At 34.4% G+C, this 14180-nt stretch overlaps 1 protein-coding gene and 1 long non-coding RNA gene across 2 annotated transcripts; one reads left to right on the plus strand and one right to left on the minus strand.

Moving 5' to 3' along the window:
- The first annotated feature begins 1799 nt into the window (after positions 1 to 1799).
- LOC134265892 (uncharacterized) lies at positions 1800 to 3304 on the plus strand. The gene is made up of 3 exons (XR_009991848.1): positions 1800 to 2052; positions 2528 to 2594; positions 3190 to 3304. It is a non-coding gene; the product is annotated as an uncharacterized LOC134265892 (long non-coding RNA).
- Positions 3305 to 8148: 4844 nt separating this feature from the next.
- LOC134265898 (piggyBac transposable element-derived protein 4-like) lies at positions 8149 to 9891 on the minus strand. The gene is made up of 2 exons (XM_062748116.1): positions 9274 to 9891; positions 8149 to 9099 (listed from the first exon to the last, which is right to left on the minus strand). The coding sequence occupies exons 1-2, from the start codon at positions 9889 to 9891 to the stop codon at positions 8149 to 8151; spliced, it is 1569 nt and encodes a 522-aa protein (XP_062604100.1).
- Positions 9892 to 14180: the final 4289 nt, after the last annotated feature.

Genomic DNA, 14180 nt, shown 5'->3' on the forward strand with positions numbered 1-14180 from the left:
GACAGGGGACGACAGGGACTGGACAGGGAGATAAGAAAATGTCAGGGGACGACAGGGAGTAGACAGGAAAGGCAGGGACAACGACAGGGGACGACAGGAACTGGACAGGGAGAGCAGGGACAACGACAGGGGATCATAGGAGAAAGTCTGGGAGACACAGGTAAATGTCAGGGACTGACAGGGGGACAACAGGGGATTTTTTGGAATCTAAGGGGATATTTAATTCAGTAGTGTTTGTAAGAGCATACAGTATAAAAACACATCAGATGAAAACTTAATTATTCACACCTTTTTATATCAACTGGTCAGTCAGGCATAATTTCTGTCACCAACAGTAACGGCAGCCGCCAGGGAGTACTTCAATATAACCATTATGAAAACAACTCATAATCACCTGTGGGGACCTATCAGTGGCTTCAATATAAGCGATATTTCAATATAGCCGATTTCAATATAACTGCTATTTTAATGTAAAGAATATGAGAGTCAAAAACTGGGGATTTATTCTTATTTCAAAATAAGTGGATTTTCAAAATAAGCGAGTTCAATATAAGTGGAATAAGCTGCATGTTTCTCACAGATACGCTATCAGATTTAACAGAGAATCAGCGTATCGTCTTCCTCTACACCTTTTGCCTACGTTTTGGTGGAAGTTATATCGGTCTGCCTGATGATGAGGACGTCTCTATGGGAGAAATTGATGTCAGGAAGACACTAAAGAAGCTGAAGGATATAGGATTAATGAAACGTGACAGAGGATTGTATGTCACAGACCGAACTGTGTATGGATTACCAACTGACAAATTAGATGTGATATTGAAATCTTACTCAGAAATATGTCTGTTGAGTGACGTTGACAAAGACTTCTTCATAGATGTGGTATTAGACAACTCCATGTGTGACTGGTTTATGATAGAGTACCATTTCTCTGATCGTGATGTCTCCAGTACACAAGACAGCTGTTCGCTAACATTAATGAGATTGGTGATGGAGGGGAGGATTAACGCAGTAAAACAAATTATAAGATGTATCCTTCATTAATTACTTATAAAACTAGATTTTATTTAACGGAAATGTAATTACATGTTATTTTGAAACAGAGCTATGATAAGATTTGATGATTTTTCAGCAAATCAATTTATCATGAATATTGATTTTTGCATGCGATGGGATTTTATTATTTTTTTTATTTCAATGGGTGTTTGTGTGTTTTCTAACGTACCTCTAGAGATTTTTTTACTCATATGGAGACGCCACCACTTGCCGTTGGAGAGCTGCAATTTTTTGTCCTATACCCGGTTTATACGGTCTCATCCGAACAACCGGTCTCTGCATCCCACAATGGGATTCGAACCCGCGACGTAAGGCTCAAATCCTTACTTTGCGAATCTAGCGCAGACGCTCTAACCACTGTGCGAAGCGGGCGACTACGTTAAAGATAATTTAAAAGATAACGAACAATGACCGAACTAAAAAATATACAAATACATGTATGTTAAAAGCATATAAGACACGTCCTGGAATTATGGACCTTGTGGTTACAGTGCTGCTATCCCACAAGTTGACATGGGATGGGATCGGATAGGATTCAGGATTGAGGATTCACGATAGAAACATATAGAAGTTAATCCAATCCTATCCTATCCTATCCTATCCTGTATCCTATACAGCCAATCAGATTCGAGCAAAGGTTCATTCATATTTCAGAATAAATAACAAAAACGAAATACGATATAAAATGTTTACAAAAGAAATATTTATAAAATTTCAATAGAAAATAAAACATGTTTTTCTCAAAACACAGATTTACATTATAAACTTCGAGTAACACGGCGTACGATCTAACCGTGAACGATCACCGGAAGATTTGGGAATGTAAACAACGAAGAGTCCATCGAAAGACCGTATTTCTTCAGCTTGTTTGGATGATTTAACCGATTCTTACTTGTGTAAAAATGATCTAACATGTTTTCTGTTAAATATGCTCTGTTTGTTTGGATAATTCCACAGGAACCGTCAACAGCGGACTTGAATAGATGATGTGATGTGCGAGTTCATGTAAGTATACTACACACTGTACACTGTACATGTTTGCATTTTTTATACTTATTTATCCCTCAAAACAATGTTCTCGTGTCTTAAAATATAAACATTTTATTCTATTTAATATAAACAAAAATTAGGTGCGGAAAAAGGAAGTAGTGTAGACAGAAGGGGGGATAAAATATTTACAAATACCCCCGTTAATCTGTCATATGATTCAATTAGCTATCAATGTGCTCCTCTAAGACTAGAACAGTCATATGTATTATGCCTTAATCAGTTTATTAATCTTATTATTTCCTTGATTCTTTCAATTCAGTGTAACTTATAATAAATTAATGTAGAATCATCATGATCATTTCTAATGCTACTGCTGAAATGTTTAATAAGATCACTCAGCAGTGCACTTACATATTGTACATGTATGTATGATGTATTGTGAGTTATGAAACATAATTTAATCTTTTAATATTCATCATTACAGTGACGGATTTGCCTGCACTCATGCGTCATCATGCGACATCACAGTATAAAGGATTTTAATCTAAATAGTATGTATGATTTTATTTTTATCATGTATTTTTAAATGGTCATTCAACTATATAAACATCATTATCTGCTTTGAGGTGACATGTCTGCAGTTTCTCGGAACAAGTGATTTTCTTCTTTCAAAAATCTTGAGAGTTAAACTGAAAGAAATGTTGAATTTTTCTGGTCATCATGTTGCTGTTACATAGATATTTTCTTCTTCTTTTACATGTTCAAATTTCAAGACCAAAAAAAAAGAAAACCAAGAAAAAACATTAAATATATAAATACAAAGAGAAAATAGAGAAAAGTCACTATTAAAACAAATGTATTCATACTTGTTAGCAAGTTGACAAGATAAAATGATTGATAATGTACAAGTAAATTATCTTAAATAAGATTTTTTTCTTAATTTTATATGACTGAGGTTGCAGTTTAAGATTTTAATTTTCATGATTTCTAAATGCATTTTTTTTTGAGAGAAAAAGGTGAAATTAAAGCCAATTGTACATAAAATGTGAAAGATAATCACAATCAAAAACATTTTAAATGTGTATGAAATGAGTATGACAAAATTTACAATCTACATGCCTATAATTATGTGATTTTTTTTTTCAGGAAACCCTGCAGATTTGCAGCTGTGCAGAATGCAGTTCATGCCATATGCTGTTAGAGTAAATGATGAAAGATGTTCAAACCAGTGTCAAAGATTCCTAAGACTGAAATCATGGTGCTTTTAATAAGGAGATCAGTGTATGTTTTCTGTGCAATGTTGACATTTGTGGAACTGTTCAGTTTATGACCATCTCTCTGACAATAACTCTGACATTTGAATTTCAATATGAGCGTCGAATAAAACATTGATAAACTTAAATTTAAACAAAGTTCATGTACATGTATCTGTGATCTTTGAATTAAAATTCATAAATGCTGTACATGGATACTTTTAATGACTTTGTCTCATGGTAATGGAATATTCAATTGTTAAACATTGTCGAGGAATCACCTTGAATAAAAATATTGTGCACTTGATAAAGTTTTTTTTTCTCATTTAAACACTGATAATTTTAAGATCATGTGTCAAGGTCAAATAAAAGGTTACTCAAGAATGTGTTATACATACTGTGAATTCTTATGCATGTTTATAAGATCTAAGGAACATGTGTGGAGCATTTTAATATTTTTCAATCAGACACTGATTAAGATTCAAGATCCAATGCCAAGGTCAAATACAAACTTGCTTTACTCAAGAATGAGTTGTAAATAGTGTAAATACTGTGAATTCTGAATTTCTCTTGCATGTTTTGTAAGATCTTAGGAACATGTGTGACCTCACTACAATATTTATTAATATTATACTTTCATGTAAATTACTTGAATCTGATTCGTTGAGAAACATTTGATAAAAAGCACTACTACCCGCTGAATAATGAAGCCATGCCCTCCTGCGTAGCAACAGTCAACATTGCTTGACGATGGGTGGTATTACAAAAAATAGTGACTGCGCGGAATTTATGCGTGCACGGTTCACTGTAATATGTATTTGTATAAAACATTCAGTATAATATAATAAATATTGCATATAGTTGAGTGTAACATTAAAAATTTTCACTCCTCGAAAACCATTGTCAACCTCAGCTGCGCCTCGGTTGACAATTGTTTTCTTGGGGTGAAAATTTTCAATGTTACACTCAACTACATGCAATATTTATATACTGTCAATCTGTCAACCAATATCAAATTTAGAAAATATATTCTATTAAACATAAATTATTAAATTTTCACACATAAAACAAAATAGGAAATTGAAATACATTTGTACTGCTCTGAGGTGACCATAAACTGAGAAGAAACTGAAGTTAAATGAAAAAAAAAAACATTTTGATCATCTTGAATTTTATTTAACAACTATATATTTTGCATGTTTGAAAAATATCACATACGACGAATCTTGAACTAAAATTTTAAAAAAGAATAAATTATGAATTTAAATAAAAAAATCATACATTTAATATTTGATATAATAAGACAATTTCACATTTAAAATGTTTAATATGTGAAAGTCAAAATATTCTAGATCTACATTTTGACTTTGTCTGTTTGGTTTATGGTCTAGTCAGATCTTTTTTTTGAGAATTGCATACAGAAAAACCTTTTATGCAGGCACAGTTAGACTATAGATACATGTACATGCATGTTATTTTCATGGTGCTCAGTTTAGAAAAAAATATAATTTTACATGAAACATATACTTAAACATTTTTACCGTATAGGCCAATGCTTTTTAAAAATAATTAATTATAATACGTCGGACGCAAGTCGCGATCCCGGGTCTCCCGATCATTGTTAGTAGGAAAATTAACCCTTACTCTGCTGTATTGTTTTTATAAGTAAGCACTGTCTCTGCTGAATTGTTTTTAAGAAATGATGAAATATGCACATACAATCTTTAAACTTATATAAAATGTTAATTTTTTAAGTTACAATGATATAATTTTCCAAGCACATAGATATCATTTAGTTTTTTATCAAAATATTATCATGTATATTAATTAGTGATAGGATGTTGCCATGGCAACCACTGTTTAAAGGTCATTATCCTGAAAAGCATGATTATTTCTTTGTTTTTCAATAATTATGTAATTTGAGCTTAAAAATAATGTACCAAGTTATGAAAATGAGCATATTGCTAACCTGAGAAATTTTCATGAAAATTTCATGGTCAAGGTCATTTCAAAAATGGTAAAAATGCATTAAACTTCAAGGTCATATCTATTTATTATATCGCCTGGAACGAAGTCGGGCGACATATTGTGATTGTACACGTTTTTGTTCTCCAGGCTGTTTCTCGAAAATGGCTGGGACAATCTTCCTGAAAATTTCCTCAAAGGCAGATCACTGGTTGTAGTTGTGTTGTGTGGTCATTCAGTTTCAAAATGCTACTGTTGCCATGGAAACCTGAAAAAAAGTGACGAATTTTGTCCTCGAGTGTTCTCTCTTGTCCCTTGAACACTTCATGAAATTTTATTTATGCAATGATTAGTAACTGTAATTGTACTCATTGGATTTAGAAATTGCAAATTGTCAATAGTTTCCATGGAAACAGGGGAAAAGTGAGTATTCTTAAACTTTGTTTTTTGAATCAAAGTACTGAAAAGACTGATACGAGTTGATGGTTGTCCAAGCTTAGCTAATGGGTATTGTTTTAGTGAAGAAAAAATGAAAGTCTTGTCCAGTTCGAGGCGTTATACCCTATTGCTTGCAAAAGCAGACTTTCTAAATCTTAATTATTTATCCCCAAATACTACATAACAGAAAAAAACAAACAAAACTTCAGCTGTCCTAAAAGGTCTGATACCCAGTTTTTGGATAAAAACAATGTTAAAAATGTGACCTTGACCTTGATTTAACTAACCATGGGTCAGGGTCATGAGACATCTGCAGGTTAGCAACCTTTGTGCCAAGTCAGAGCCTCCAAAGTTCACAGACTAACCATACTATGTTGTTGTTAATGATCTTGGTTAAATGACCTTAAATCAAGGTCATAACACACCCTCGGGTAAGTATGTGCCTCCACAGTTTTATGGAGTGGACAAGAAAGTGTGACGGATAGACACAATCAGTGTTATATTAGTTTGTGGGAGTTGACACTAAATCCAATGCATTCCTCTGCAGAATTTATAGAAATGATACGTATTACACTGTCCGTTCTAAAGAGAAGAAAATTTATTTTTGAAATTAAAAATACAAACTTCATAACATGAGCTTTTGACATTTTTGCATACATGCAAATAAATCTAAACTTGACAAAAGAATGGAACATTCATTGGATAAAAATCAACAGGTGGTTTTCAGTTGCAAAACTAGATAACATTGGCAAATATTGTCATTAAAAAAGAATAATAAACATTTTACCCTGTGACTGTAAAATCTTTTTCACTATTATGTTGAAAATTGAAAATGGATGTAATTGTAAGCTATGGTACAATTATTATCTAATGCTTTAGCTAATGCTACGTTTACATCATGTTCCCGGCAGCCACGGTAGCCCCTTTTGCCCGAAACGTAGTGCGCCGTGAGATTTTGGTTATTTTTCCATCTATATCCAAGTCTTGACAAGTTCTTTTGCGGTCTTCTACGGTCTTCTACGGAATCCGTGATGGGCCGTAGGAAGAAGATGCCGTGGAGTGCCGGAGGCTGCACGGCACACTACGGTTCTGCCACGTATGTCAGCACGTTTCCCCCAGGCCTCTTACGTTCTGATAGGTCCCCTCTCGATTCTCGCGTTCTTATGAAGTTCTTATACGTTTCTCACGTTCTGTCAAGTCTTTCTACGTATGAAACATGCACGCCGGGAAACTATGGACCACGTTTGTACCAGAAAAGGTCTCCTAACCAGAAACAATCATAGCATCATAACCCTTCAAAGATAAAACATCATGAATTCCCAAGACGAAGATTTTATTTTCGCGTGTTTGCTGGGTGCATACCTAAATTCACTTCGTCAAAATGAAGAGAACCAGCATCAGTTACAGAGAGGGAAGGCAGGAGTGCAGCAACTAGGAATGAGATGAATAAGACAGATGAGAAGGCGGAGATCCATATGGATCCAGAATGGAACTTCTCTGCAGTGCCCGGCATTTATATGCTTCCCAGCAGACCGCGTGCGCCGTGTCAGACCGTAGTAGAACGCAACGCACCGGGACCATAAACCGTAACATGCCGGGACGAATCGCGATTGAACGCGAGGAAACGGCAACCATACACCCTAGTTTGCCGTGAGGACCGTGATGAAACGTGGCAGAACGTGATAAAACGGACAACAACCGTGAACTTGCCGTGACAGAACGCGGACTAAACTCAGCAAAACGTCTCAAAACCTGAATGGACCGTGAGATGAATGGAAATATACATTCTCCCGTCCCAATGCGGACTGCCTCCAAGTTCTGTTACGGTCTATTACGTGCTGTCGCGTTTTGTTGCGTTTATTCCGTTTTACTACGACCTACCAAGTTTCACATCTGCAACGTGGCCGCCGTGGCAAATTTTTTGACAGTTTAAAAATCTGGCACGGCATCCACGGCAATCGCGATGAGTTACGTTTGCCCATCCCGTTGCCCCCAAGTTTTCTCACGCCCGTCCCGTTTTTTCCACGGTGGCCTGAAACGTGATTGCCGTGGCTGCCGGGAACATAGTGTAAACGTAGCATAAGCATGTTCATTCCAAATTATTTTTCAATATGAATTTGTATCTCATAATCTTAATGCTTTTTGCTTATTACATGTATGCAATATACCAGCATTTCAGAATCATCAATGCTCGATCATATTGTCAGATAATATGTTCTTTTCAGTGGTATGAGCTGTAATTTTTGTACAGGATGACAATTATTTCATTATGCTTTATCAAAGCTTTTGATATTTTTTTTTCATAAAGATATCGAATAACAAGAATTTGATAAACTATATTTTTTCTGTCATTGGTTATAAATCATAATTTTGCAATAAGAAATCGGACACAAAAATTCTGCTCATATTATTTTTACATTATAATTCATCATTCAAACCGTCAATCAAATCAATCCTCAGAACTTAATTTCATTCGTTTGTATGCTAAAACGTACTCCAGCTTCGTATGATATATTTCAAAACATGGTGTTAAGCAAAGTGCAACATTACATTCTTTGCATTTGTAGCTGGTCGTGTGACCACATCTGCTGGGCCGTTTCTCACCAGGCCGCATTGATGGGAGCATTTCCTTTTCAGCAGGTCCACACACAATGCACTGTCTGAGGAGCATCTTCCCTCCCTCCTCCAGTCTAGCAAGGAAGTGCCTTCCTGTTAATCGCTCAAGGATCCTGGGAGCAGGCCGTCCAACATGTACCCCAATGGTTGCTCCAGATGTCTGGATAAGTTGTTCCACCAGCTTTCTTCTAAAGTTGCGCTGAAGCATTGGGGTTGCAGCTTTGCAGGATTCTTTGTACAAGATGTATGAATTGACAATTGCAACATTCATAATATGAAAGAAAAGTTTCTTCCACCACTTCAAGGTTTTGATCGGCAATTTGTAATTTTCAATCATCTGATTGTGTCTATCTACTGCACCCATCTTTTTGTCATAGGTTTGCACCATAGAGGGCCTTACTTTTATTTGATTTTGAATAAAGCAATGGTGACCCGTTTCAACGTTGGTCGAAGACTCTGTAGTGCTAATAAGGTACACTGTCTTGGAATCTTGGTATTTAAGGCAACTTAAGGGACCATAGTGAGCGGTTGCCGTGTCTCCTCGGTTTGTAAGCTGAATCTTTTTCATTTTCTCAGGAATGCCTTTCCTGTAAGGGCGCACTGTACCTGTAGCTCCTGTACCCAAAACCCAGAGATCCATAAACAACTGAGGGGAACTGTAATAGTTGTCGCAATAAAGGATGTGACCTTTCTCAAAATGATTGCGAAGAAGATCCATGACAAGGTCATATGTGGCACCATTTTTTGAAGGTTGGATATTGGACCTTCCAGTGTATAGTAGGAACTTCAAACAAAATGCATTATCAGCATCACATAACATGTATGCTTTCAGACCATACTTCACAGGTTTATCGGGACTGTACACCCTGAAGGATAAATTCCCTCGCCATGCTATTATGCTTTCATCGTTAGCCAGTGCTTGATGAGGCTAATACACTGAACGAAACCTGGAAAGTACTTTGTTGTAGAAGGAACCAAGCTTGAATAGTGGGTTGAAGCCTTCGGATCCACGTGGGATATAATTTGCATCATCATTTAAGTGAAGGAATGCTAGTATGAGCAGGAACCTGTCTCGTGACATGACGCTGGGAAAGAATGGAGTACTTGTTACTGGATTTACTGTCCAGTATTCCGATACATCTATCTGACAGACAAGTCCCATGGCTATAATAAGCGCCAGAAATTTTTTAAACTCTAGACCTGTGGTGTCTATCCATTTATGAAAGCGTGATTTCTCCTTAAGTGGCATGCCACTGTTTAGAAACTGATTTGCATATTTATTTGTTTCCTGTGAAATATTTTCATAGTCATTGTCATCTACAAATAGTTCAAAAAATTCCAGTGGAGAGTCAGTGTTTGAGATTTCATTTTGTAAACCAGGTACCTGTTCAAAGTTTAAAGGAAAAGGAACTCGATCACCATCACTCCATAATTCATCGTTCAGAACATCATAATTTGATTCATCTACACATTTAGAATCTTCCAAATCCTCTAAATTAAACCCTTCAAAATTTTCTTCCCCCTCACTTTCACTGTCTGCTAATAATTCTTCAATAATATTCACACGTTCGGCCATCGCCAGTCTTGTTTACATTTATCATGGTAATATTGATCATGAATTATATCTATATTTCACAGGAAACAAATAAATAATCCCCTCCGAATACTTTCTATGTATAAAGAACACACTAAAAAACGTTTTAGGTTGGACACTTTAATTCATTAAAATTGAAATTTTAAGATATATTCTATGTACATTCCAAACGATAAAAACAGCTGATTGCTTCGTCACATCTAACTTCCCGTGCCGATAAGACATAAACCTAGCCTTTTAAAACTAAAACTAGCCTTAAAAAATGAAAGGAAACACATAATGTGTATTTTAAGATACAGTAAATACCTTAACTCGTTAAGTCCTTGAAACTACTTGCGTAAATTCACGATTAAAGACAATAAAGAAGCGATCAAAAAACATGTGCAGTCAGCGCCATCTTGACTTACTTGTGCGCTTATATCATTTACAAATTTTGCCTCCAAAAAAATGAATGTCACAGGTTAATGAAATCTAATGTTGAATTATAAAAAAAAAAAATAAGTTTATAAATAAAAGAAAAGGTCCATATAGAAGGATATTAATAAAAATTATTTTTAATTGAACTTTTTAAAGTTACCGATTGGAAAATATTTAAAGAATTGGAATTCCCCCTCTATAATTATAGGCGTTTTCCCCATACATCAATCAGGAAACCGGATATTGTGGAAAAATGACTTTTCTCTTCTTGAAAAACATAATAGAAAAGTTAATATTGCTAAATTCAGCATTTTTACAATAAGATAAATATGTAATAAAAGTAATTTGTTTTGTTGCTGTAAAAACGAAGCAGCAGTACATTATACATTGTACTCTCGCTTTCACGTGTTCACGTTAATGGCGACGCAAAATAAAAGCTCCGTAAAGAATCATACAATAAAATCACTAAGCATACTTAAAAACACACAGATACGGGTGATTTAATTAAAATAATTGTAAATCTTGTAATTTTACGATATTCTATGTGTTTTTTTAGAAAGGGTCAACCCCTCTCTGGAATTTATCACGATTTTGAGTTTTAAGACTTGGATTTTTTCCTTGAACGCATATATATGTGCGCTCCGCAGGACAGGACTGACGTCATAGTACGCACAAATAAGTGCGTGCAGCAGAGCAAGGGTTAAGACACTAAGTATTTTTTTTTCTTTAATTTTTCTGGTAGCCCAATTTCTTTACATATGTTCGCAAAATTAGTACTTGTCCACGTGTAATTACGACCTGTTTGTTAACATTTATTTTTAACATGGCAATGATAATCGTAAATTTAATTTGTGCGGCGAGTCGGGAATTATGGAATGCCGATCTCGATTATTTTTTTTTCCATTAAAATTTATAACACTTAAATGGATACCATAACTATGTCTGATTTTTTTCCTGGTAATTCCTTTTTTTTCGTTTTGTCAAATTAATTCCTAAATATTAAAAAACTGAGAGTTGCAGGATAGGATAGGATAGGATTAGACTGAAACCACAGGATAGGATTGTGGATGCAGGATTCACGATAGGATAGGATAGAATTGTCAACTTATAGGATAGCAGCACTGTAATGGCTAAAATCGGAATGCAAATTTTACTTGATGCTGGTGTACAGTTAAACAAAACTTCATGTTCCATAACAGAAAGCCGTGTTAATATATAACATACAATTGTTTAAATAATCCCATGTTGCAAGTATGTAAAGTTTACAATTCCACGGAGGTAGAGTTGTTGGGGGGCAGTATGGGAATACATGTACAGGAAGGAAATAAAGGAATAAGAAACCTACAAAAATATTAACAAAATCAGCAGGACTTGAATCATTTTAGTAGATTATGTGGCCCCTAGGTCCCTAGGTCTCTTTTGGTTTTAAAATACAGATTCATTTTCCCCTTACTTTCTTTTCTTTCTTTTGCTACGGGTGAATAATGGTAATAATCAAAGATAAAATGTTATTTCTTTTCCGTATTACGCAGCCAAAGGTGTCAAATTAGTGCCTAAGCGAATGTTTAATGAATCTGAAGACTTTGTCCAATTTTATAAGAACCAGTGTAGCCGGAGAAACATACATCCTACTGATTGGTCTAGTGGAGTCTGTGATACAGAAATGGAAAGATATTTCTCAGCATACACTATCTTCGGATATGAGGAAGGTTAACAAAAATATATTTTACATAGCATTTTATTTATTAAGGATAATCGTTGTTAGAGTTACCATATTACTTTCAAAATAATATTGTGATATATTTAACAGCTTTTTGAAATATGAAAGAAATACATATTTATTGGCGTTTATTGTTTAAATTAGTTTTTAAGTACACATATTTACTTTCAGAATCTTTGAAATTGGTTTTCATCAAGTAAAATGGAGTACACTTATACTCCTTTTGCTGTCAGAGAAGTATAGCATTTTATATGACTTGAAACTATTTGAACAGAAAGTCGAACAGATACAACAGACCTTCATAACACTGAATGACTCAGATGATGGAGTGTGTGATATTACCTTGCTTGTACAAGAATTAATGAACAATGATAAAATACTGAGAGTGAATGAAGAGACAGGGAAACTAGAGTTTATATCAGAGGATATTCGTCATCAGGTGATGGGATATTTTGTTCTGAACTGTTTAAAACCGATGAAGACTATAACAATTACATCCAACTCTCGTCCTTTAACTCGTTGTTTGATTACGTCCGAACGTTAAAGTATGTAGACAGGATAAGAGAAAGATGTATGTTCTTATCGAGTAGGATGGAGAAAACATTAATCAGTACAATTTGAATAGACATAGTAAGACACGTCACATTAAATGATGAAGAGTTGAAAGACACTGTTTGTGACACTTGTAAGTTTTTTGTCATAAATCAATGTAAATATCTAGTTGACATATTTGAATATGGTCCCTCTTTCAAAAAAATAATCTTTTTTAGTTCCCCTTCTTTGCTTTACATCCTAACCTTAAACCTTATTTAATAGCCAGGGGACTGATATTGTAAAAGCTGGATATAGAATGTCTTTTCTGACAAGGTTAACGTCAGGTTATGTGTTTTTTAAGTATCCTTATGATTCGATTTCAATTCGATGCCCATGGCGTTGCATAATCTCTTCTACTGTTTGAAATACATTGGACAAATTAGTGTTGGAAAAGTTTTCACTTGTTTTCCATTACAGACACAACAAATATAACCAGTTTAGAACATGGGAACAATCTTTGTATTTCTGTGTGAAGTTGATAACTATTTTTGTATGGTATTTTCTTGTAATTCGCTTCATTTGACAATTATTCGTTTCAATTTTACTTAAGTCACTTCCCTGAAACTATTTAAGATGTACTTCAGTGAAAGAATTAAGAAATTCTTTTTGCAAAAGAATAATAAGTTACACATTAATGAAAAAAAATATTACCTTCGTTTGAAGGATGATAATATATGTATGCTATGTAAAAAAAAATTAATTGAATTTCAATTTTTTAGACTATGAGGGCTTCTTTCTTTGTAAATTTTAATTAAAATGTCATGTAAATTCTTGTTACTTATATGTATGTAAAATACTGAAGGTCAATATGAAACAAAAATTAATTAAACATAAGCATAAAAAGAATATTTAAGTCTTTATATGGAAAATGATTCATACCACGAGGTATCAAACAAATCATTTCCATGAAAGGAAGGCAAAAAGACAGTAATGTTGTGGTTTTTGTATCTTGCTATCTTTTGAAGTTAATCCAAAACGAATCTTGAATAGAGCTAGGTTTTAACTGCAAGGCAATTTTTGTTCATCTTAAATTGAGCTTCTTAACATTTTGAACTTGAAATTTCATTTTGATTTTGATTTTGGAAGTTTTTAAGAAAAGAAATGCTAATGTAAAATGCTAATCTATTGGTTTTACAACAAAGTTCATTTCAAATTAAAAAAAAACAAAAAACAAAAATATCTGCTTCTTTGTCATTATTATGAGCATACATCTTAATGACGATGGTTACCGATAAATTCCTTGGAAACCATTTCCATTGTATTCATCTTTTTACTATGATGACAGCAGTGATGTCTAAACCATTGGTGAATATGTCCGTAGAGTTTTTGATCTATTTCATATTCCTTTTTAGTAAATATTCCATTGTGCAAGGTGCAGATATGTTAAATGTGCAAAGAAAGGGACACAAACGATCCACAGGGCCCGTGCTATGATTGTTGGTTGTGCTGGTGCTGGAAAACCTACCCTGCTAAAACGACTACAGGAGAGATCTCTTGAGGAATTAAAACGGGTTTAATCTACCATTGGCTTAGTGGTACA

The sequence above is a fragment of the Saccostrea cucullata genome, unplaced genomic scaffold, assembly GCF_032062105.1.
Source record: "Saccostrea cucullata isolate Sc308-1 unplaced genomic scaffold, CSIRO_AGI_Scuc_v1 ctg1033, whole genome shotgun sequence".
Lineage (NCBI taxonomy): Eukaryota > Metazoa > Mollusca > Bivalvia > Ostreida > Ostreidae > Saccostrea > Saccostrea cuccullata.